This window comes from Gopherus evgoodei, chromosome 3 (assembly GCF_007399415.2).
Source record: "Gopherus evgoodei ecotype Sinaloan lineage chromosome 3, rGopEvg1_v1.p, whole genome shotgun sequence".
Classification (NCBI taxonomy): Eukaryota; Metazoa; Chordata; order Testudines; family Testudinidae; genus Gopherus; species Gopherus evgoodei.
In genome coordinates this window covers 169,707,330-169,729,561 of record NC_044324.1, presented here as the reverse complement: position 1 = coordinate 169,729,561, position 22,232 = coordinate 169,707,330, and the positions used below count along the sequence as shown (strand labels likewise).

Here is a 22,232-nt window from a genome sequence, read left to right as displayed (position 1 = left end):
CGTGACTTGCTCTGGGGGAACAGTCTGATTTTAAAAGTGGATAACAATTTAATTGTAAGGAAAAAAATCAGCAGAGATTGTTTGGGGTGCATCAAGACTGAGAGCAGTTATGCAGCTGAGACCAACTTAAATTGGAGGAGGCTGGGCCAATTCTGGGATTGGAATGGTGGTTTAGAATTCTTGAACGTGCTCTCATGGCTTGCATAGAGAAAAGCTTAGCAGTCAACTTCTGGAGGAGTTGTGTGGTCTAGGGGTTGGAGTACAAGGCTGGGAGTGTGGATCTCGGACTCTGTGTTGTCTTCCTGTCTCTGCCCCAGAGTTTGCTCTGCGTTTTCTCATCTATGAAACAAGGCTGAAGATCATCACAATCTTTGACATGCTTTGAGATCTAGGGATGAAAAGCTGTATATGAGAGTAAAGTGTTATTTCTGTCATTGAGAAGAGCTAGCCTACCTCTACCATTTTGCTTATGTATGAACTGACCTGGCTTGAGGGGTGTATTCTATGAAATTTATTCAATCATCCCTTTAAGTCTATTTTTTTTCCTTTTGTTGTGCCAATGATTCCCTTTTACCTACTGTTCAAATAAACTATCTCCCTTTTTCAAATCACCTTCTGGGCTGTGTCCATTTTTAGGACAGTGCATAAACAGGCAACACTTCATTGCTAATGACAAGGCTGACTTTTGTGTTCAGGTTAGTGTTTGTGTGGTTTTTGTTTATTGGGGAGAAAAGTGCCAGGAGGAAATGGAGTGTTATTGGGGATTTTTCTTTCCCTGATAAGGTGGTTTTTAAGATACTAGGGTTTATTAGCTTCTTGGAACCACCTAAATCATTAACTGTTTTCTTAGCTTGCTGTATGCAGAAGGGGTGTATGTGTGTATGATGGGAAACGGTGAGATTCAGACAGACACAGGGATGATGATTCAGTTTTCATGGCTCAACTGTATTTTGAGCCACTTGTGTGCTGGATTATTTACCTTCCTACCCTCATGGCTGATGATTTAGAAGAGCTTTCTGGCAGGGACAGTCAAAAGCCAGTGATCTTTGGGAGGTGAAGGGAACAGGGAGATTTCAAATTTGTTTGAAAGCAGATTAAAAAAAACTTCAAAACTAATCTAAATCCTGTTGGACTGGGCAGGTCCAGAAGACCCTTCTGTCTTTCAGAAGAGACTCCTTGAAACCAGGATGCCGAGCAATGTTCCCTTCTAACTCTTCCTGTGCATGCGACAAATGACTGCATGAGCCCCAATTTAAACCTGAGCCTGGTTTCTGCCCCTCCCCCACTCTATTCTCTTTCCTATTCAATCTGCTCCTCTAGTCACTCCTCTTTCATTCCATGTCTTCCACGCATGCACCCTCCCACACTCTTACTCCGTTGGGGCAGGGGGCTGAGGAAGTCCTCGCCTCCTCAGCTGGCAACATCAGAAACGGCCAATGGAAGTGGGAGCTGCAGAGTCCAGAAGAGGGCAGTGCCAGGCACCTTCCATGAGCATGTTGCCTGCCAACATTATGCATGGCGTAAGGGGAATTCTGATCCTGACCACTTGTACCTTTTTGTCTTCAGAAGCCACTCTTTGTGGGCCTTAGGCATGTTGACCAGGGCTATGTGAAGGAAAGTAGCTACTCTGATTGTGCATGTGCCTATTCATTTGGATAGCAGGTGCAGGTTTGTGACTCAGTTCTAGTGGCTTCTTCTAAACTGGACACTCCAGTGAAAAAGTTTGTACCAAACCACGTTAACTCAGCAGAGTTCATTATGGAACAGCCAAACGTGTCTGGATCTCACCTCTCCTCCAGCCAGCCTAGGTTCCCTCCTCCATCTAGTTACCTTTGCTCAGCACTAGGGGAGAAGCCTCTCACCTGCTGTCATTACATAGTACTCTGAGTACATTGTACTCCTTCTTGGCTTCAGTAGCTGATAAGTCTGTTTTTTCTCTCTTCTCTCTCACCAGTGTCCTCATGTAATCTCTTCCTGTCCAAAATTGGTATGGTGGTGTGTTCACATTCCATGTGCAGTCAGTGTTGTCTAAACAAACAACTCATCCTCAGGGAGAAGAGGCAGTGACATGCACAGAGCTTTTTAGCTCTGTGCACAGCCCTACGTTACAAACTTGACTTGCAGTACTTCACTATAACAAACCTGCCTGTGGCTTGGTTGTAGGAGATTTGAGTGGTAGGTTACCCTTTGATCCTTGTTGGCACAGTCCATCACACTGAGAGGTTGTAGTGCTCTCAGGGAAGTAGACAAGTTTGGCTGGAGCCATTGCTGACCCTGTGTTCCCAGTCTTGATGTCTTAGACAGAGCTGCTCCTTCTTAGCATCTTTTGGCCTCTGGAAGGAAACTTGCGGATTGTGAGTTGAGCCTTTAAGCCACTATCTCCCCCTCCTTCTCCTCCCCCACCCTTTAAAGGAGGCGTGTTCTTATGGTTTGTAGCAACTAGTTATAACGAACTGAAGGCTTGTCACAGGTGCCTGTAGGAACCAGCAGGTGAGCCTGTCCAGTAGCAGATTTTGCCTGTGCTGTGGGGGAAGTGAATCATGTTGACATTGGGCCTAATCCCACATGCTTTAATACTGGTGTAATTGTGAGAGTAAGACCAATAGTATTTGGCTTATCTGTAGAGGAAATGGGTCTTAAATTCAGACAGAACAGTGAGCTGTTGCTCTGTTTAAAAAGCACAGTAGAAGTGACAGAAATTAAAACTTGAGTCCCCAGTTAGGGGATGGCTAAGCTGGCCCCACAAGTAAATGGGTAAAGGAACTGGCACCATAGTGGCTGGAAGACATTCCTCTTCCTACATCATTCTGTTGTCCAGCAGCCCAGGAATGGAAGAATACATCTCCAGTAGAATAAAATGCATGTTGTTAAGGGAATCAAATGAATTCAAGAATTTTGGAGTCTTAAAATAAAAAGCAGCTTGGTTTGAAAAGTAGGTGGAATTGAAACATCCTGCATAGTCACAAATATCTGGAATGATAGCAGGCAGCTGACTAAGGAATCCTTTGGGGTGAACATCACTGAGTGAGTGACCCCAATAACAGCATCTTAACCAAACCCCACAGAGATGCAGTTTTTCTTAGTTGAAAAGAAGTTAAAGCTGCAAGCATGTACATATTGTCATCCCTTGCAAATTACTTGATCATATAGGGTGGGGACAGACCTTGTTCTGCTGTTGTATCTGATGCATAATTGGATCAGTTTGCACAGGCATTTTGTTCTAACCTAGTCTAGATCCCAAATGAAGAGAAAAAGTTGACAGTCTCTGCTGTTCACTAGTCCTAGTGGATGCCAGCTGTGTCTCTGCTCTGTTACAGGATGGCAATATCAGGGGTAGGTGTGCTGGTGAGCGTGCACGTGGATTGGCACAGCTTTGTGGTGTGGCCTTTGCCTGTCTCATAAAGCACCACTGGACTTTTAACAGGACCCATATTTGCCTTTGCGCACTTGTACCCTGTGATGTTTTGGGATCACCCAGATCAGTAAGGGGTTCTGTCATTGCCTGCCTTGTAACTTTGGGTGCCTTAATGCTGTGCTGCTGTGGCTCAGCCCTGACTCCAGTAGCCAGCCTACAAGTACAAGGTCTCACCCTGGCTTCCGCCAGCTCAGTTACTCCTTGCAGGCTGTCCCCAACAGTCCTTCCAGTCCCAAGTCTCCACAAATCCATCTACCCCAAGCTCTTAACTACCAGACACTTGGACTTTTCCCCTCTGGTTTGTCACCCCCGAAGGTGTGAAAACAGCTCTTGGTTGTTGTTTCAGTTTGCCATGCACACTCCATGCAGTTTGCACACTGGAGACCTGCTGGGGGTAAAAATAAAGTTTTATTTAAATGAAAAATCACAGGTTCAAAGATTAAATAATGAGGGAGAGCATATGCAGATTACACAGAAAGGAAACATGAAGATGTAACCTCAGGCTTTACACTTTCATATTAAACAAATTCTCTTTTCAAATATAAATTACCTATTGGCATGCAGGGAAACTGTTCAAAGACCTTTTGTTGTAGAGGGAATCAGGAACAGTTCTCTGCTTAGAAGCTGCTCCTCAGTTTCTGGATACAAAATCTCACAAGCCTGTTCTTTTAAAATAATTTTTTTGTCTTGGCATGGTGACACCTGGTTATTCAGAGGGGAATTCCAATTTGTCTTTGTCTTTCCATTAACACTAGTGGTTTAACCATTATCCTTTTCTGGGCTGGACAATGGATGGGTACTTGAAGTTGGTTTCATGTAAACAACTGGCTGGGGCTTAGGTTACACTTCCTTGCCTGATTCCTTCACCACCTTGTTGTGAGATACTTGCACCATAGTTAGTTACAATTTCTTTTTTATATTTACATGCATACATTCATAACTATAACTGTATAACCTCATAATGACCAGCAAGCTCAAAGCATTACAGACTTTCATAAAAGACTGTACTTGACATATTTTTATACACAATACCATTCTATACAACCAGTTCATACAATTGCTTACTTTTGGGGGTTCAGACCCCTTGTTCTCCCTCCATGGTGTCTGGACCCTGACTATCACACATGCCTCAAAGCTGCCTCTCTGAGGAGTTCTGGGAATGGCCATATGCTGGATGGAGGATAAATGGGTATGTTGATTTCTTGAGAGAAGGGGGTGTAGGGTAAAATAGGATGATGTGGTGGGGTGAGGTCATTGTTGGCACAGTCCATCACACTGGGATCCATAAAGCATTTTAATCTCTCTTCCCGTCCTCAGGAAAGAAAGCAGTTATGGATTCCAGCCCCTTTCTGTCAGAGGCCAATGCAGAAAGGATTGTGAGAACTCTGTGCAAAGTGCGGGGAGCTGCGCTGAAACTAGGACAGATGTTGAGTATTCAAGGTAAGTAACAGGTCTCTGGTGTTTCTCAGCTTTTATTTAGTGAACTCACCTGGGGCAATCCACTTACTGTAGTGAGGGCAGGAAGGATGTGAAGTCATTGCTAATAAGAGAGACTGGACATCAAGATCGATTTAACAAGCCAGCAGCACAGCAGACTGTCCTCAGTCAGTCAAATGGCTTCCTGTGAATGGTGACAGGTTAACTGAGCAGTTTCCTCATAGGGGAATGAAGATTACAAAATTGCACAATTGACTCTGATTAGTTCAGTTCCCTGTGGTTTCCTGAAGTGGCAAGGAATGTGGGTGTTAGACCCTTCTCTGTACACACATCTATCCTCCTCCCACAATGTTTATATTGTAAACGTGCATTGAGTCCTATATAGACTGCCAGACTCCAATAACTACCTGAAGCCTAGTTAGACCTTCTGCAGTTGGCCTGAAATAAGATGGCCCTATACCATGAGGCTGAGTGAAGGCAAAAATCAAATCCTGAAACTTAACACAAATGTTACAGACTGAGATTGGTCAAATTGAACAAGTAAAACCTACTTGCCAGAGGGAGAAGGCAAATGAGAGCACAGTCCTGCAATCGACACAAACCTTTAAAGTCTGCCTCCAAACCCTTGCTCTGTGCAAAGGTACAGATTGTGCTGTCTAGTGCAGTGATGGTTTGTGTAGTTCTGCCTGGCTTGTTCACATGGTTCACTGGCCGGTGAACTCTCCTGGTGGTGAGAGACTGCTGCCGATGGTGAGACCAAACCTAGTTGGGTGTAGTAGGGAAATCTAAATCCCCATCATGGTGAGAGTGATTGAAAAGTGAATGTTCCACCACCTGGCTAATGCAGTGTCTGGAAAACGGTCTTCGTTTTGCTGCAGGGGTGAGTGTGACCTCATTTAACTTCTCTCCATGTACCAAATGCCTGGTGCTCTCCTCCAAACCCTTTATTTTGCTCTGTATCTTCCGGCATATTCACATGTACATCTGCTATATTGAAGCTGGGTCGTTTTGGGTTTCTGGATTGGTAATGAAGCCACAGAGACTTTCACCATGAGACCAGTTTCTCGGAACATATTCTGTTCAAAATCTGTCTCAGAGCAGTGCTGACAAGCCAAAGGGGGTAAGAGTCTTGTTGATTGTTTCTAGAAGAACAGTATCCTTAGGGTTAAAATATGGAAAAGTGGGAACTGGATTGGTGGGACAATAGAACCTTTCATTTTCTGTTTACCAGTCAGTTTAGATTGTAGACTGTGCTCAGATCATCTCTGAGGAATCTACTTGGGGAGAAGATTTGATAGCAGTGGGTTCTTCAATTTTGGGCAGACGGAGGCATAATATCATCTGTGGCTGGAGGTTAAAGGTAGACAAATTCAAAATATCAATAAGCTCTACATTTTAAGTGCAGGTAATTAAACATTGGAGGAGTTTTTTCCTAGGGAATCAGACAGTTCTGTCACTTGATGTCTTATTTGGACAGATCCACAGTTGTAGCAGCTTTGGTTTAAATTGACAGCAGTCCCTAAAAGGCGTATCTTGCTACATCAGTAGTAATTTTCCTTATAAAGGTATTTTAACTGGTATTTACTGTATGCTGTAAAGACAGCGCCAGAATCTGAATGAGTGGTGCTTGTATGTTAGTTCTCAGTAGTGACAAAACAAAGCTCGGAAAAAATTAAACAGATGATTCAATTTAAACCTCTAGAATCTTTTTCCCCAAAGGGAAGGGCTCTGAGTTAACTGAAATGAATCAGTTAAAATCAGCTGGAAACAAAATTGAGGATGTCCTTTTTACTGAATAAACTAGAGAGGTTCTGATTGCTCCTAATATGGAGCCACGTGGCTGGTCAGTTTTATGCTGCAGCTTGAACTTTCCAGATGTTGACTTGCAAAGTTAATATATGGAGATATACCTATCTCATAGAGCAGGAAGGGACCCTGAAAGGTCATCGAGTCCAGCCCCCTGCCTTCACTAGCAGGACCAAGTACTGATTTTTGCCCCAAATTCCTAGGTGTCCCCCTCAAGGATTGGTTGTGAATTCAATGCTCAAACCACGGAGCTATCCTTCCCCAAAAGAGAGCTGGATACTTTGCATGACTAGTAATATAGCAAGACCAAGGTCACTTCCCCAAAGAGCTCCCAGTCTACAGAGCCAAAACAACAAAAAGATGATGTGGTTACTCAGTAAGGTCATGGGCAATTCCAGAGTGCTGAATTACATGTTGTGTTTGTATTAAATAGCTGACTTGCTTGTGAAAGAATTAGTGTTAGGAGAGATTTGAACAGAAAGGGTAATGGCTTGGGGAAGGTTCTGGGGAACAAAGGCTACCTGCAGTCAGAGAAGGGAACCCGGTGCTGCCGTGTCCTTGCGTCTTTCAGGCGGTGGCCTGAAGAGGAGCTCTGTGTAGCTCAAAAGCTTATCTCTCACCAACAGAAGTTGGTCCAATAAAAGCTATGATCTCACCTACCTTGTCTCTCTACAGGTTCCTTCTCAGTTGGGCTTTTTTAGTACATGAATGAGACATAAGCTCGTACAAAACCACTGGAGGCTTTTTAAAAAAACAAAAGGCTGAAGACATTGCTAACAAAGCCAGCTGAGAGGTGGCAGTTCCTCCTGGGCTTTTCCTTTGCCTGACCTTTGCCTTCCAGAAATGCCAGGGGATATTTTAAAGGGCCTCTGAATAGTGCACAGGCTAACAGGGGAGACAAGTGGTGCTAAACAGAATCTATTTTTATAGAGTGGCTCATTCTGAGCTCTTATCTGCAGCAGTTGATAAGTTTTTTGCAGGCTGCCATCTGTTTTCAGTTGCCTCACCCTCAGGAAACCCACTACCTTGCTTCTGTGGTTTGTTGCCCAACAAAGCCAGATGTGTGGAGAGGTGCCAGGATGGAAGTGGAGTAAGGAATGGTATCTTCCTCTTCAACCTCTGCTCTAGTGCATTTTTCAGGAAGAATTCTTTAGCCCTTCACCTTGTGCAGCCAGTGATCCAAATGTCCAGAGCTGAGTGAGCCTTGATTCAGTGCATAGTCCTGAAGCCAGATTACTTGCCGGAGGGAATACACTTTAAATACTTTGTATATTAGAATGAGTTGCAATCATGGTCTGTGTGCACTCTGAAATGACGGGGACAAGGGAGGATAGGTGCTGACTTCCCGATCTGAGGAGCAGAAGCACTCTGGATTTTCTTTCTCTTTCCTGCCTTCTAATATGAGCGTTAAACATTTACTAGTTGACTTAATTATTGTCTTTAATACTTGTAGGCAGTGTAGTTGTAGCCATATCTGTTGCAGAAGAGCTCAAAAGCTTGTCTCACCAACAGAAGCTGGTCCAATAAAAGGTATTACCTCATCCACCTTGTCATCTTTCTAATATTTATAGACCTTCAGGCATTTTAATGGTAGGTTTTCTCCCCTTCACCTCTTGTATAGTATAGTTGCTATATTGTTACTCTGGGGGGAAGATAGGGCTGCAGTAACTTTGTTGCTGACAGTGGTAGCAAAATGTAGGTGCCACCATCCCATGATGGGTCTGATTCTTGGGTTGGCTGCTGAGATATCAGAACAAGTGCAATTCCTGCCACCTTGTGGTCTGGCAAGGTCACATATATGGGCTACTCTGCCTTTTTTTCTTGGTTTGTTTTGTTTTTTTCCCAGGAAAGCATTGGTTATCACCAGGAGAATAGCTTGCATTTGGTGTGTCTTGGTATACTATGCTTGTTTAAATCTCTTGGCCCTGGTTTTAGAAGTTGTCTGAGTTAGCAGGAGCTGTTAGATTGAGGTGCGCGTGCACATGTGTTAATGAGTACCTTGGGACCATATTCACCACAAGTGCATGCATTGAAGTCAGTGAGATTGGAGCTGCTTCTGCCAAGGGTGAATTTGTCTTCCAGCCTATATTGCTGGTCTTCACAATTGCATTGTTTAGCTTCTGGACAATCTCATAAATTCACTACTTAGCGGCTTAGCCTTGTTCAGCAGCACATTTGTTGCACATCATGATCCTTTTCCCTGTAGTATTGCTGACTTCACTGCTGGCACTGTGGAGGTCAACAAAATGATTAGGGGGCTGGAGCACATGACCTATGAAGAGAGGCTGAGGGAACTGGGATTGTTTAGTCTGCAGAAGAGAAGAATGAGAGGGGATTTGATAGCTGCTTTCAACTACGCCTTGGCCTCCTAAACCCAGGGTTGTGAGTTCATCCTTCAGCGGGTCATTTAGGGATCTGAGGCAAAATCAGTACTTGGTCCTGCTAGTGAAGGCAGAGGGCTGGACTCGATGACCTTTCAGGGTCCCTTCCAGCTCTCAGATACGTATGTCTCAAATTATTATTATGTACCTGAAAGGGGATTCCAAAGAGGATGGACCTAGACTGTTCTCAGTGGTACCTGATGACAGAACAAGGAGTAATGGTCTCAAGTTGCAGTGGGAGAAGTTTAGGTTGGATATTAGGAAAAACTTTTTCCTTAGGAGGGTGGTGAAGCACTGGAATGGGTTACCTAGGGAGATGGTGGAATCTCCTTCCTTAGAGGTTTTTAAGGTCCGGCTTGACACAGCCCTGGCTGGGATGATTTAGTTGGGAATTGGTCCTGCTTTGAACAGGGGGTTGGACTAGATGACCTCCTGAGGTCCCGTCCAACCCTGATATTCTATGATTGCTCTGCAGTCATATCTGAGCTGGCATCTTGTTGTGCTGCTACCACAAGACAGTGGCTATCAAGCAACCTGAACTAGAACATATTTATTTACAAATGTACAAATTTTTTTGCATTTCTTGGACATAAGTAATGGTGATAAAACTAATGAACTAAAAGTACCTGTTGCATGTCCAGCTCTCTCCAGGCATACAGCTGCTGGGAACAGTGTCAGTTGTATGATGAACCACTGTCCTCTTACTGCGCAGATATCTCAGGAGATGCAGGGATGATTTGGTACAGCATCTGATAGAGAAAGTGTGCTAGTGTCTTATCTCTGAAGTACCTTTCTTCCCCCAAGAGAGTGCATGCTAAGTGACAAAGATAGAATCTCATTTTCTCAGCCAAAATTTGGTGCTTGGGGTGTGACTGGGTATTGATCTTTGGGACTTCTCTACAGGATTGTGTGATACTAATCAGCTAGAATTAAGATTGTAGACATTGTGGTATAATGACTGTATCTGTATACAAATGTTGTGCTAATTTTGGATATGTGGGGGACAGACCTGTGCAGTACATTGTGTATTTTGTGTTAAATGCCATTTCATTGTTTTGGATTTATCCCTACCACAATTCTTAGTGAGGTGCAGAACCACAAATAATTCCTCCCTGCATTCCTGTAGCAGCAAGATTGCCATAGAACATGCTGATGTTCCATCAGAATCTTAGTGAACAAAGCAGACTAACATTAGTAGAATAGTAGAATATAGTGTGTGCCAAGAGATTTTATTCTTATAAGTGTTTTATGCTTCAGTTTGTGACTGTGATGGTGGAGGGTGTGTGGAAAAGTACAGTACTGATCAGTTTCTTTGTTGCAGCCATGTTCATAGAATCATAGAATATCAGGGGGTTGGAAGGGACCTCAGGTGGTCATGTAGTCCAACCCCTCCTCAAAGCAGGACCAATCCCCAGACAGATTTTTGCCCCAGATCTCTAAATGGCCCCCTCAAGGATTGAACTCACAACCCTGGGTTTAGCAGGCCAGTGCTCAAACCACTGAGCTATCCCTCTCCAATGTTGCAGCACAGTCATGGTCACTCTGTTCTGGTCTGGAGGGATGGGGACAAAATGCAAGCTGTGTTGTCCCAGCTGTTCTGTCCCCAACCGTCCTTTGCTCCTGCCTCTTCTCTTGCTCCAGGATTTGTGCAGGTGTCTTTTCTACTGGTTACTCAACTTCGCAAATGTAATGCTCTGTGTGGGGGAGTCTAGAATGGTATTTTTTTCAGCGTTGGGAAGAATTTTGAATCATAATGCTGACAGTATAATCTTGGACTTGGCTTCTATACCTGGCAGTACACCTGAAGAGTTGTAAATGACAGGAGAGGGCTTTGGGGCACAGAGACCTAGTGGGTCCATATGCTCATTAGTCATTAGAAGCGTGTTTATAAGTGAGAGTTTCTGTGAGTGTAGTTTGCTCTTTCTAACCAGCTTGTACTTTCCTCCTGGCAGATAACGCCTTCATCAACCCTCATCTCCAGAAGATTTTTGAGCGTGTACGTCAGAGTGCAGACTTCATGCCAATAAAGCAAATGATGGTGAGGAATATTCTGTCCTACTTAACAGGAGGAGAGGGTGTAGCAATATGAATAAACACACCCTGTGACTTGCCCCAGGTGAAGGCAAGGGTTGGTATTTTTAGAGTACTCTTTCAGGAAATATTTTGACTTTTATAAGATATGGGAGCAGCTAGTGGAACTGAAAGGTTTTACAAAACTTGATTAAGCGACCTTTTATTTTCCAGTAACTTAAACCCATCCATGGGAAATTCAGTACTGTGCTGAGTATTCTCTGTATTAGTGTGGGGATCCCTCCTCCCCCCCAAGCTAGGGTGGTGTAACTGGGGCTGTTTTGCATTACATTTTCCATTTGTTATGCTTTTTTTTTCTTTGCTTCTTTTTCCAGCCTCTCCTAAGCAGGAGTGGGTTAAATTGCCAAAAATATCTAAGTTCCATTTTCAAAAGTGACTCAGACACTTAGGTGTCTCAGCCCCATGGAAAGTCAGCGGTTGAAAGTTGAAAATATCAATATGGCAAACTGAAGATTTTAGCATATAACTTTTCAAGGTGAAATTTCACCCACTTTCAAGCAGGGTCAAAATGAAGTAAATGAGTTTTTTGCCATCCTTTTTTTTTTTTTTTTTTTTTTTTTTAAACTATAAAGAACACTAAAGGGGATTGAGGCAGATTAACCCATGAGAATAGTTTGTTCCTCATAAGATTCTGACCCAAGTAAAATTCCACACGTTTGGAGTGGAAAGTGAAATAACAGGTTGACAGTGTATCAGAATGCTGTTAAGAGCATATTACAAGTACTTTTTTATATCCTGCACCTCCCTAGAGCAATCTGCCATTGCCTGCGTTGCTTTTGTTCAGACTGGCAGCATGGTAGGAATGATGATGATAAAGAGGGAATATCCCCTTGCCGTCTTCTCCCCCTCCCCCCTCTTTTTCTGGAAGATGGTGAAAAACAAGAAGATAAAAGGCCTTGACACCCTGAATATAACCAACTCCTTCTGTAGCTGTGTGTTTTTGTTTTAAGATCTTGGCCCTCTACTGCATTGCATGTCTCTGTAGATTGAGCAAGACTGTGTCTGTTTGGTTTGAGCCTGAATTTTACTGAATTTATTTGGGGATAGGCTGTGTTATGTCTCTGTCTAGATTTGCAGTGGCTATTGAGGGAAGATGATCTAGAAAGCACAGGGGGTTTCAGACTCTGAAGCTCTCTGGACCTTGCCAGGCATCTCAGAGGAACCGGGTGGTTTCCATCGGCTCAGACCCTAGCTTTCCTTTATCCTGATTTTTTTTGTGTCGCTAGAAAACTTTGAACGACGACCTCGGTCCCAACTGGAGGGATAAACTGGAGTTCTTTGAAGAGCGTCCCTTTGCTGCGGCTTCCATTGGCCAGGTTCACCTGGCACGCTTAAAGAATGGTAAAGAAGTTGCCATGAAGATCCAGGTGGGTTTGCAGTTTCTCTTGGCTCTAAGATGGGCACCATGAACTCCTGTTTAGGCCCTAAATCCCCTCCAGCTCCATTTCCCTCTACACAGACATATCATATTTACTATAGAAAGAGGGGTTTGAAGTGTTATATGAATAATATGCATGCCCAGGGCTGTGCTAATTAGGTGCAAGCACTTTTGCGCCCCTGTGTGAGTGCAGGATTTATGTTGTCCGCATATTTCTTTGGTTCCCCACAGAAAAAATGACTTCTGAGGGGAGGCAAAGGGAAGCCTCGAGCGGTCGCTTTCTCCTCCCCGGCAGCACAAAGCAGCCAGTGGAGATGTAAATCAGTGTGCTGGGTGGGTGTGCAACTGACTGAATATGAGAGAGACTGTCCCCCTGGCTTGCTATTGCAGTGCACCTGGTGTAGAGGGACTCTGTCCCCTCAGGCAGAGCATAATGTAGTAGCCTGCCTGCTTAGTTGTTCCCATTGGGAACATTTCACTAACAGCATTCTTAGTGAATCCCCGCAGGAGCATAAAACAGGTGTAAAAGTTTTAAGGCTCCTTTACATTGCCAGAGTGGTGTAAAGGAGCCTTATTGTAAATGACAGTATGGCCATGTAAATGCTTATGGTGCTTTAGTGATTAGAACTGGTCTAAATTTTTGGACTGAAAATTTTTCCTATCAAAATGTGGTTCGGTAGCTGTTTACTATTGACCTTCCTGAAGATGGTCAGTAGCCAATATAAATTGAATTTGATTCTCCAGCCGTCAGTTGCCTCTGATGTAATACTGAGCATATGGCTGTGTATATTTGTTGACTAATAACTAGAAATAAAGGATCAATACTAGCTATATTACTAATAGACAAAGGGGAGTTGGGGGATTTCCTCAAATGCTCCCCACTCCCATTCTCCACCCATTGTATTGTAGTTTAAATAAATTACCAAAATAATTGAAACTGGCGTGATTGTTTTCGTGGTGTCTTGACTGATAAAATATGCAGAATTTTGCAGAATTTAAATTTTTGGAGCAGAATTCCCCTGGAGTAAAGCACAGAGTATTGCATGGACAGGTTCCAGGGTTTAAACCAGTGTCTAGCTATTTAGGAATTAGGATGAGATCTTCATAAGGGATAGACTAGCTCACTTCAGTCTGTTGCGGGTGGTTTTTTTGGACCTTCCTCTGAGGAATGTGGTTCTGGCTGCTGTCAGACAGAACACTGGATTAGTGGACCAGGGGTCTGATCCAGAATGATAGTTCATATGTTCCTAATAGCATATAGGACAGTTGAAGATTAGATTAGAATTCACCTTTAGGTGACTTTCCCCATGAAAAGAGTCCTCCTGACTAGTGCCTAGTGGCTGTTTTAAAAATCTTTGACTTGTTGTGGCAGCCTGGTTGTGAGTCAGATTTGAACTGGCAGGCCCTCAGCCATGTAGCAGCTCTCATGCATTTGAACAGTGTCTGTCAGAACAATACATGACATTGTTTACCTACGCACAATAAAATGGTCAGTAATTAAAACAGTCAACAGGGGCAACACAAACTGTGTGTCTTCAAACTGGTATCAATGTTGACACAGATTTGGTGCCTCTAATATAAACGAAATCTGTCAGTGTCGTACATTTGTAATCTAGATCAGTGGTTTTCAAACTTCGGGTTGCAACCCAGTACTGGGTTGCAGAATGCAAGGCACTGGGTTGCACCCAGGGACCCTGGTGGTTGGCCAGTAAAAACTAGTAGTCCCTACCTATTTTGACACCGTGCTGTGCCCCGGAAGGGGCCGGCAGCAGGTCCAGCTCCTAGGCAGCGGGCCATGGGGCACCGCATGCTCCCCCGAGCACTGGCTCCGCACTCCCGTTGGCCAGTTCCCAGCCCATGGGAGCTGGGGGGTGTGGTGCTTGCGGGCGAGAGCCATGTGGAACCGCTTTGGCACCTCCGCCTAGGAGCCGGACCTGCCTTGGGCGCAGCACCAAGACAGGCATGAAACCTGCCTCTGCACCCCAGCTACGCCACTGACGGCTGGAGGTAAGCCTACGCTCCAATCCCCTGTCCCAGCCTTGAGCCCCCCCAAACCCAGAGTCCCCTCCTGCACCACAAATCCCTCATCCCAGACCCCACCCCGGAGCCTGCACCCCCAGCCCAGAGCCCTGACCTCCTCTCTCACCCCAACCCCTTGCCCCAGCCCAGAGCCCCCTCCCACACCCCAACCCCTTGTTCCCGGCCCCACCCCTGCACCTCAGCCCTCTGCCTGAGCCCCCTCTTACACCCCAAACCCCTCATCCCCAGCCAGAGCCCTCATCCCCCCGCAGCCAGAGCCCTCAACCCCCTGCCCCAGCCGTGAGCCCCCTCCACACCCCAAACCCCTCATCCCCAGCTCTGTTGGGTTGTGGGCGTCAATAATTTTCTTCAACTGGGTTGCCAGAAAAAAGTTTGAAAACCACTGATCTAGATGAGCTAAATGTCTTGTTGATACAGATCTCAAGCCATGTGTGCAGGTCTTGATGCTTCCCTCTGTGATCTATGTCTCCACCTGGGTTGGTCATTTGTGGGCTCCTTTTGTAAGCAGGAGATATTTTGTGGATACTGGCTGGCTTAGACGATTCGTGATGTGACCTGGAGCCTTTCATTTCTAGGGCATCTGTTTGAATTCAGGCCAAGTTAATAGTGATGGAAGGTTACCATCATGGTGTCATTTCAACTCCCAGTTGACAGGTGTTCAAATCACAAAAACAGTGTAGAATTGGCTCCCTTCTTGACAGTCCTGTGTAGAGAAGTGAAGTATTGAACAGGTGAGGAAACTGATCCAACCTCTTGCCAGTTCAGGGTTGGAGCACATTGGCATGCAGGGCAGGTTACATTACCCTGCTGCTCTCCATGCAGTTCTGTTCTGTGGATAAACAGGCTTCAGTCTCCAGGGCAGTCAATCTGCCGTGTCTCAGCAGTGATAGTGAAGTGAGAGTCTGGGATCTCATGAGCATTTATTTCTCTTGGGATCCCTACATCAGAAAGTCATAACCGGTCACTTTACTTGCAGGGAGATTAGGGTAGAATCTAACATCTCTCTATGAGGTTTGTTCTGTTGCCCATCATAATATATCTGAGCACCTTCCAGGTAACAGATATACATAGTGAGGTCCATAGTGGAAAACTTAATCGTTGAGTCTTCTCTCTTCTGGTGTTATAGGAAGCTCTGCTTGGGTGTATTTTTGAGGTGGGAAATATTGGTGGCTATTGTAAGCGATATTCTGGTTATGGTAGAGAATCCTGCAGTAGCCTAAAGGTGCCCTAATCCTGGAATGGTCTGTTTTCACTGATGTCCTTGCCCTTCTTCCCCTGCAGTACCCTGGTGTAGCCCAGAGCATCGATAGCGATGTTAGCAATCTGATGACCGTCCTGAGCATGAGCAACGTTCTCCCAGAAGGTACAGTAACAGGCATGCTGGCTGAAGCCTTCCAGGGTAGAAACATCCTGCAGGGTCCCGTGAGGCAAGGTTGGGAGGAGGAGGGATGGTTCAGACACCTACTTGTACCTCTCCTTGGTTACGTAGCCACCTCCTTAACAATCAGCATCTGTGCTGGGCCTCTTTGCATCGCCTCTCCCCACCACCTGTTCAGTACTGCACCATCATAAACATAATGGATCTTGGGCCACTCCAGACCCATGTCTCCTCATTGTGGTTGGCACAGCTAAGATCTTAGTCATGCAGGCCTACGGTTTAGAACCCTGCAATCTGATCCAAACTCAGTGGGACCCAACTACAAATGCCTGGTCTGGGTCAGGTGGGCAAAGAACCAGGAGTTTTGGGGCTTGGGTTGGCTCTCCTCCTCCTGTCTGTGGGGAGGTGTCACAGTGCGAATGCAGTGCAGCAGAAGGCGGTGGGTATCAGGAGCAGAGCATGCATCTACTGTTGCTCTGACCTCACAAACTGGAGGTGGTGGCAGTGGCAGTGACTCAGATTCACAGGGGAAGGGTTGAGTTGAATTGAAAAAACGTCTCAACCTGATTGAGTCCGTGGCGTGGCTAAAAACTAGGTCTGAGCAGACCTCCAGGATAGTAACCCAAAAAAAGACTCAGCTGAGCTTCATGTCACTTTCTTCCAGCATCCTAAACTGATTGTGAGTGGGAACAAACTCTTCATTTAAGGAGGTGACCTTCCTCGGTCCCTTATGCCAAAAACAGACCCTGTGGAGCCCTTTGGAAACCTTGTGCTCCCACAATCAGAGCCTTAGCCAAAGAGGCAGATCATGTAAAAGAGAACATTCCGTCAAGCTCTTTCTGGGTGGGCTATGGCATGTGGTCCTCTTAGTCTCTGGACACAGATTTTTCATTCTCCAGAGAAACTGCTGATCTAGACTAGGCAGCAGCAGCACCTGGGAGGACTCCTCCATGTGGAAATGCTGCGTGCTCCAGAAGAGGGCGCTGCACGCCCACGTGCAACAAGCATGAGTCATTTCACTAGCATAAGCACAGGGAACTCTCCCTCTGCCCAGCTTTCCTGGTGTGGAGTCTCTGCCTGATGGGTCTGTTTTGCCATTAACGCTTCAATAATCATATCTATTTGGCTGGGGAGCCCCATGTAGAAACCGTCCCGTGAGGGTGTCTGGGTCAGGGGTGGGATGTGAGATCAATAGGGAGTGTACAGGGCCACTCCTTTCTCTACCTGTTTGTGCAGAGGGGACCTGCTGGGACTCTTGCCTGGCTTGAGCAGTGCCTGAGAGAACTTGCTTCTGGTGACTTCCTGTGCTGGTGTGTGCACAGCGTGGACATTGGCTTATGGAGTGTCTCTTTAATGCCTATTATTTGCCATCACAAATCCCAGTGTTCAGCAAAATCCATTCTCTTCTTCGTGTCCTACAACTGTACTCATTCCCTGCTCTCTCCAGCTATTATGGAGGTGAAGATGGCAGGGAAGAAAACAATCATGGTCAGACCCTTCCCCTGACCTGAAATACAAATGTGTAATCCCCGACAAGGGCATATGTATTTCTCTCCCCCACCCCATTGCAGTAGTTGGAGAGCTGGGTGGGATTCTGCACATGCTGCTGCTAAGTGTATTGGAAAGGGTTGTTGCTGAGTGAGAGGAATTATCCCATTGGGCACCTGGGGAATCGGATCCTGCATATGTGGCCCCCATTTCAATCTCAGCCCTCGCTGGCCTGGCGAACACAAGTTGCTTTTTCTGATCAGAGACTGAGGAATGAGTGTGAACCAAACTTGGTCACTGTGATTAAGCATGGAATCAGAAATGTGAGGCACCTGGGGAGGCTGTGTTGCCTTGGCTCCAAGCTGTTTGCCTTGCAAGTTCTTTTCTCCGCCAGTGGCTTGCTCCTTGTTGAACCACTAAGCATTTCCTATGCCTGATACTGCCTAAAGATCTTCTTCCTTCTGCAATTCTGTTTCTAGGTCTGTTTCATGAGCACATGATGGAAGTTTTGAGCAGAGAATTGGCCATGGAGTGTGATTACAAGAGAGAAGCTGCCTGTGCTAAGAAATTCAAGTGCGTTCACAGTGGTGCCTTCTGAGGCTTCTCCCCTTGGTGCATGATATTGGGTGGAGGAACTCCATTATTTAAATCCTGGTGCTAGGGCTTCTGCAGTGCAATTGACTCCCAGAAGTTTTTGGGCACGCATGGCCTGGGGGCAGGCGATGTATGGGCATGGGGGGGGAAGGGTAGTTCTTTAGAACTGCAGGAGTGTAAAATGCTCCCAGTCATGCCCAGTGGAGCTCCCTGCTTCTGGAGCTGGTTTTTATTTATCCCAGTGGTGCCCAGCTAGGAGCAAGGCAGAGCAGCTACTGCTCTCTCTCATCCAGGGCACAATTGATGAAACTGCCCGTTTGGCCACCTGGGGAGGGGTCCTGCCAGCTGTTGAGGCAGGACTGAATTGCTCTTTTGTCTGCTGGGCACTCTTGGCCTGGTGGTAGGAATGCACGCGTATTCTTTGGTGACACTATAAATGTCTCCCTTCAGACTTCTCAGCCCATTCAGGTGATCGATGCTCAGAGCACAGCTCTGCTTCCCTTGTCTCCATCTGCCCCGCTGTGGAGTGCACTCACTGTGAGCACAGCCTGGCTGTTTTATGTGGGGGAAAGATGGGAGACAAGCTCCTCTTCCCCTTGGTCCCCTGCTTTGTCCCTGGGCATAGCTGCTGGCTGGCTCTGCCATGTACATTGCACTTGCCAAGGGGACCATCTGGGCTCATTGGGGCAGAGGTAATGTTAGAAAGCTTGTGCCCTCATGACAATGTCATCTGGTTCTTTCTAAAAATTGCCCCTGCATTCCCTGCTCTCTCTAGTCCCTGTGCCTACTTGGTACCCCTGCAGGGGGGCATCCTCTCCAGATACCCTGCGGCGCTACACATGTGCTCTCCTGTTGGGAGGAAATTCCTAGTAGCAAGATTCTTCCATCCCCAGTGGCAGCAGGTGTCACCCTTACTGCCTTCACTGCCAGCCTTGCTTCTGCATGCAGTCTGAACTCTGTCAGGCAGAGGAAAGGGAACTTGGTGTGTCCCCCATTTCCGGGGAGCTCTGAGCATTTCTAGTAACCACAGTCCTGGCTGAGATTAGGTGGAGTCTCCCTTCAGAGCCATCAGTGGCTTGAACCAGCTGGAGTAGTTTCTGCTGCTGAATGTGAGGGATTCCTCTCTCCCTATCTCACATTGCAGGAGCTGGGGACCCCAGGCGGTGCCAGTACAGGGCATTTGTGTGACCTGTAGGCAGCTGGTCTCTGCTTGTAAAGAGACTTTGTATTTGCGACACTGCAGAAGTGACTGCCTCCTTGGGATCTCCTAACCCTTTCCTTGCTGTCCCCAGGGAGCTGTTGAAGGATCACCCTTTCTTTTACGTGCCTGATGTAGTGGATGAGCTGTGCAGCCAGCATGTCCTGACCACGGATCTGGTGTCTGGGTTCCCGCTGGACCAAGCAGAAGGATTGAGCCAGGAAATCCGGAATGAGGTATTACCCCTCACTTATGTGGTTGGGTGTGCAGTGAGAGAGCCTTGTTTGCTTGGTCACTGTCTTGGAGCCTTCGTTTGTGACAGTGACTTGATCACTACAAATTGCAAGTTGGAGGGAGAGCTGCTAGGGCAGGGGAACACTGATGACTCTTTCTGTGGTCTCTTGAGAGAGGCAGCTCTGGATTATAATTGTTGAGCTTTTATGGATTGTAATGGTGATTCTGGCAAGTTCTGTGATTGAGTTTAGACCTTGTAAGCAGGCATTATTACCAAGAATGGTCATGCTCTCTGGGCTGGGGGGAGTAAATGGCAGTGGAGCTTTGATTGTCCAAGGAGATGTCTGTGAGCATGTCCTGTCCCCCCAGCTCTTTTAGACTTTCTGTTGTGCTGTGTATCACTACACATGAAGCAGCATGCTGTATTGCTACCCTAATAAGAGGCAGCCTCTCTTCTCTACCTCTCAAGGGGCGGAGCTGACCTTGGGAGAGGTTCCCAGCTTGTTGAGAGGGGCTCTTTGCTTGCAGTTGCTCTCTTGAAACAAGAGCACAGAAATGTGTCTCTTCCCATTGCATTAGCAGTCAAATATAGCTTCCCCTGCTGGATTGGCTTGTGTAACACAAGGGTATTGCAAAAGTACCTATCGGTAAACAAGCAGAAGGGAGGGGAAGGGAGGGATGTGAAGGCATCAGTCCTGAATATAGCAAGGGATGGAGAGTTACAGCAAGGCAGGCAGCTCTGGCTGCTGCTCAGTTAGCAGATATAACTGTCCTGGTATTTGGATTGAGTTGTTTATGGGCTGGTGTGAGCTATCAGCTGTTGGCAGGTCCCTGAGGAAGTGCACAGAGTATGTTCCCATAGATATACAGATCCCAGCAACACACTGTACTTTGGAGCTGTACCAGATCCAGTTGCCTATGACCTCTGGGCTGTTTGGTCATTCTTGAACTTGTCATTTGTGATAATGTGGCTGCTTGTGTGTTGGTGATGGTTTTTTAATAGCTCACCTGACAACAAAGCATTTCCCAATAAAGGGAGATGATGTGGGGTCTGTCCCTTACTCTGCACAGTGTCCAAGTAGCTGACTTAGCCCATGTCCTCCTGGCCCAAATGTGACTGACTTGCACCAGTTTTGGCTTGTGTTCAGTGTTACCCTTGGATGGGGTGTTTAAAACCAGTTGCCTTTTATCCAACACTGGACAATAGCTGGGTGGAAGCTAATGACTTTTCAGAATGAGCAGGCGGTGACCCTGCCATTGGGACTAGAGGCAGTTCTCTGTTAAACAGGCTCTGACACAATTACCTTTTTTTTTTTTTAAAATTAAAAAAAAAAACCTGTAGCATTTGAGAGCAAGACCTCTTCTTCTATAGGTTTTTTTGAGCAATTGTATAGAAAACTTTATATTGCAGCATTCTGCGTAAGGTTCATAACGCTGATCGATAGTCTTGTTCTTTATTATTACTTCCTTAGGTTTTTAAGGATAACTTCTCTAGAGCCCTGTTACATTTCTATAGAACTTTGTTGATTTCATCCTGACTAAGCTCTACAGGATTCTTGCACAAGGGTGAACTATAATTGCTGCTCCACTGGCCTCCCCAGTCTCTGCACTGTTAGATCTCCTTGCATTGTGAAGAGCTGCCCTTGCTGACACCAGGGAGAGAGAGACCATAAATCCTGTAAAAGCTGGGCAGGCCAGCAGAACTGAAAGGGACTGTGTATTCAAGTACCTGCAGTGATGCGCTCCTGCTCTCTCTCTGGTGCCCCCTCTTCCATTTGATGTCCCCTGGAGGCTGCAACTGCAGTCTGAAACTACCACTTAGCAAACTTCCTTCTAATCAGCAAGGAAAGAATGTATAGATATTGTGTGTGCTGTATCTTGAGCAAGAGGAGTGTATCTCACCACATGTGGACTGGCAGGGGGCTGATGCTAACCTTTAGATAGCCAGCAAGTCCATCCAGTTGGCACTAGTGTAGAATTTGCATCGAGGTTCTCTGATTCCAGCAGTTAGCAAGGGATCACCATACCTGTGGAAAACGAGGCCTTCCTTTCATTGTCTCCTATGGAACAGTTGTGACTGGGAGCAGCTAGGTGGGGGATAGATGCTCATGCTGAATTTTCCATAACTTTATTAAAAGCTTCACTTTCTAGGAAAAAACAGGGGCCTAAGTAGACAACGGGGCCTAGTCATGTGTTGGGCATGTATGTGTGCACAAGCCACCTTTGGCTCTGAAAGCATTTGAGGGAGATGAGAAATTGCCATGAGGAGCGAGCGGTAATGGGGCCTCTATTGTCTTGTCAGTTGTCCAGCTGCTAGTGTTAAACGAGACATGTAGCATGTGGTTCTGCAGCAGCTTCCTGCACAGAACTCCCACTGGTGGCTTGAGGTCAGTGGGTGTTCTGTGTCTAGGGGAGAATAAGTCAGATGTATTTCAGCACACTGTTACTCCCTCAGCACCTGGCCAGCATGTTGATATAGTTTCTGTGTGCTTAAATCTGGGGCGGATGGTGTGTCTAACACTTTGATAGCCGTGACTTGCTGCTTTCCTCACCCATTTTCTCTCTCCATTGTGCTTCCAAAGATCTGCTCCAACATCCTGATTCTGTGCCTGCGGGAGCTGTTTGAGTTCAGGTTCATGCAGACTGATCCAAACTGGTCTAACTTCTTTTATGACCCACAGCTGCACAAGGTAAGCCTAGCAACCAGCTAGTCCTGTAGTAGGCAGGAATTTTTGTTTGACACTCTCCCACCCCCAAAGCTAAATAGTCTCTTATTGCACCTCTTTTATAGA

The 22,232-nt window shown here is 46.0% G+C and overlaps 1 protein-coding gene across 4 annotated transcripts in view; it reads left to right on the top strand.

Moving 5' to 3' along the window:
* Window positions 1-22,232, top strand: part of COQ8A (coenzyme Q8A) — a 78,915-nt gene that overhangs the window by 51,947 nt on the left and 4,736 nt on the right. For 3 of the 4 annotated variants that reach the window (XM_030557369.1, XM_030557370.1, XM_030557372.1), the window contains 7 exons: window positions 4,733-4,855; window positions 10,992-11,077; window positions 12,357-12,497; window positions 15,830-15,911; window positions 17,894-17,987; window positions 19,301-19,442; window positions 22,023-22,130. In XM_030557369.1, the coding sequence (XP_030413229.1) occupies window positions 4,733-4,855; window positions 10,992-11,077; window positions 12,357-12,497; window positions 15,830-15,911; window positions 17,894-17,987; window positions 19,301-19,442; window positions 22,023-22,130 (776 nt within the window). The remainder of the gene's footprint in view (window positions 1-4,732; window positions 4,856-10,991; window positions 11,078-12,356; window positions 12,498-15,829; window positions 15,912-17,893; window positions 17,988-19,300; window positions 19,443-22,022; window positions 22,131-22,232) is intronic. The other variant, XM_030557371.1, reaches the window with a different exon arrangement.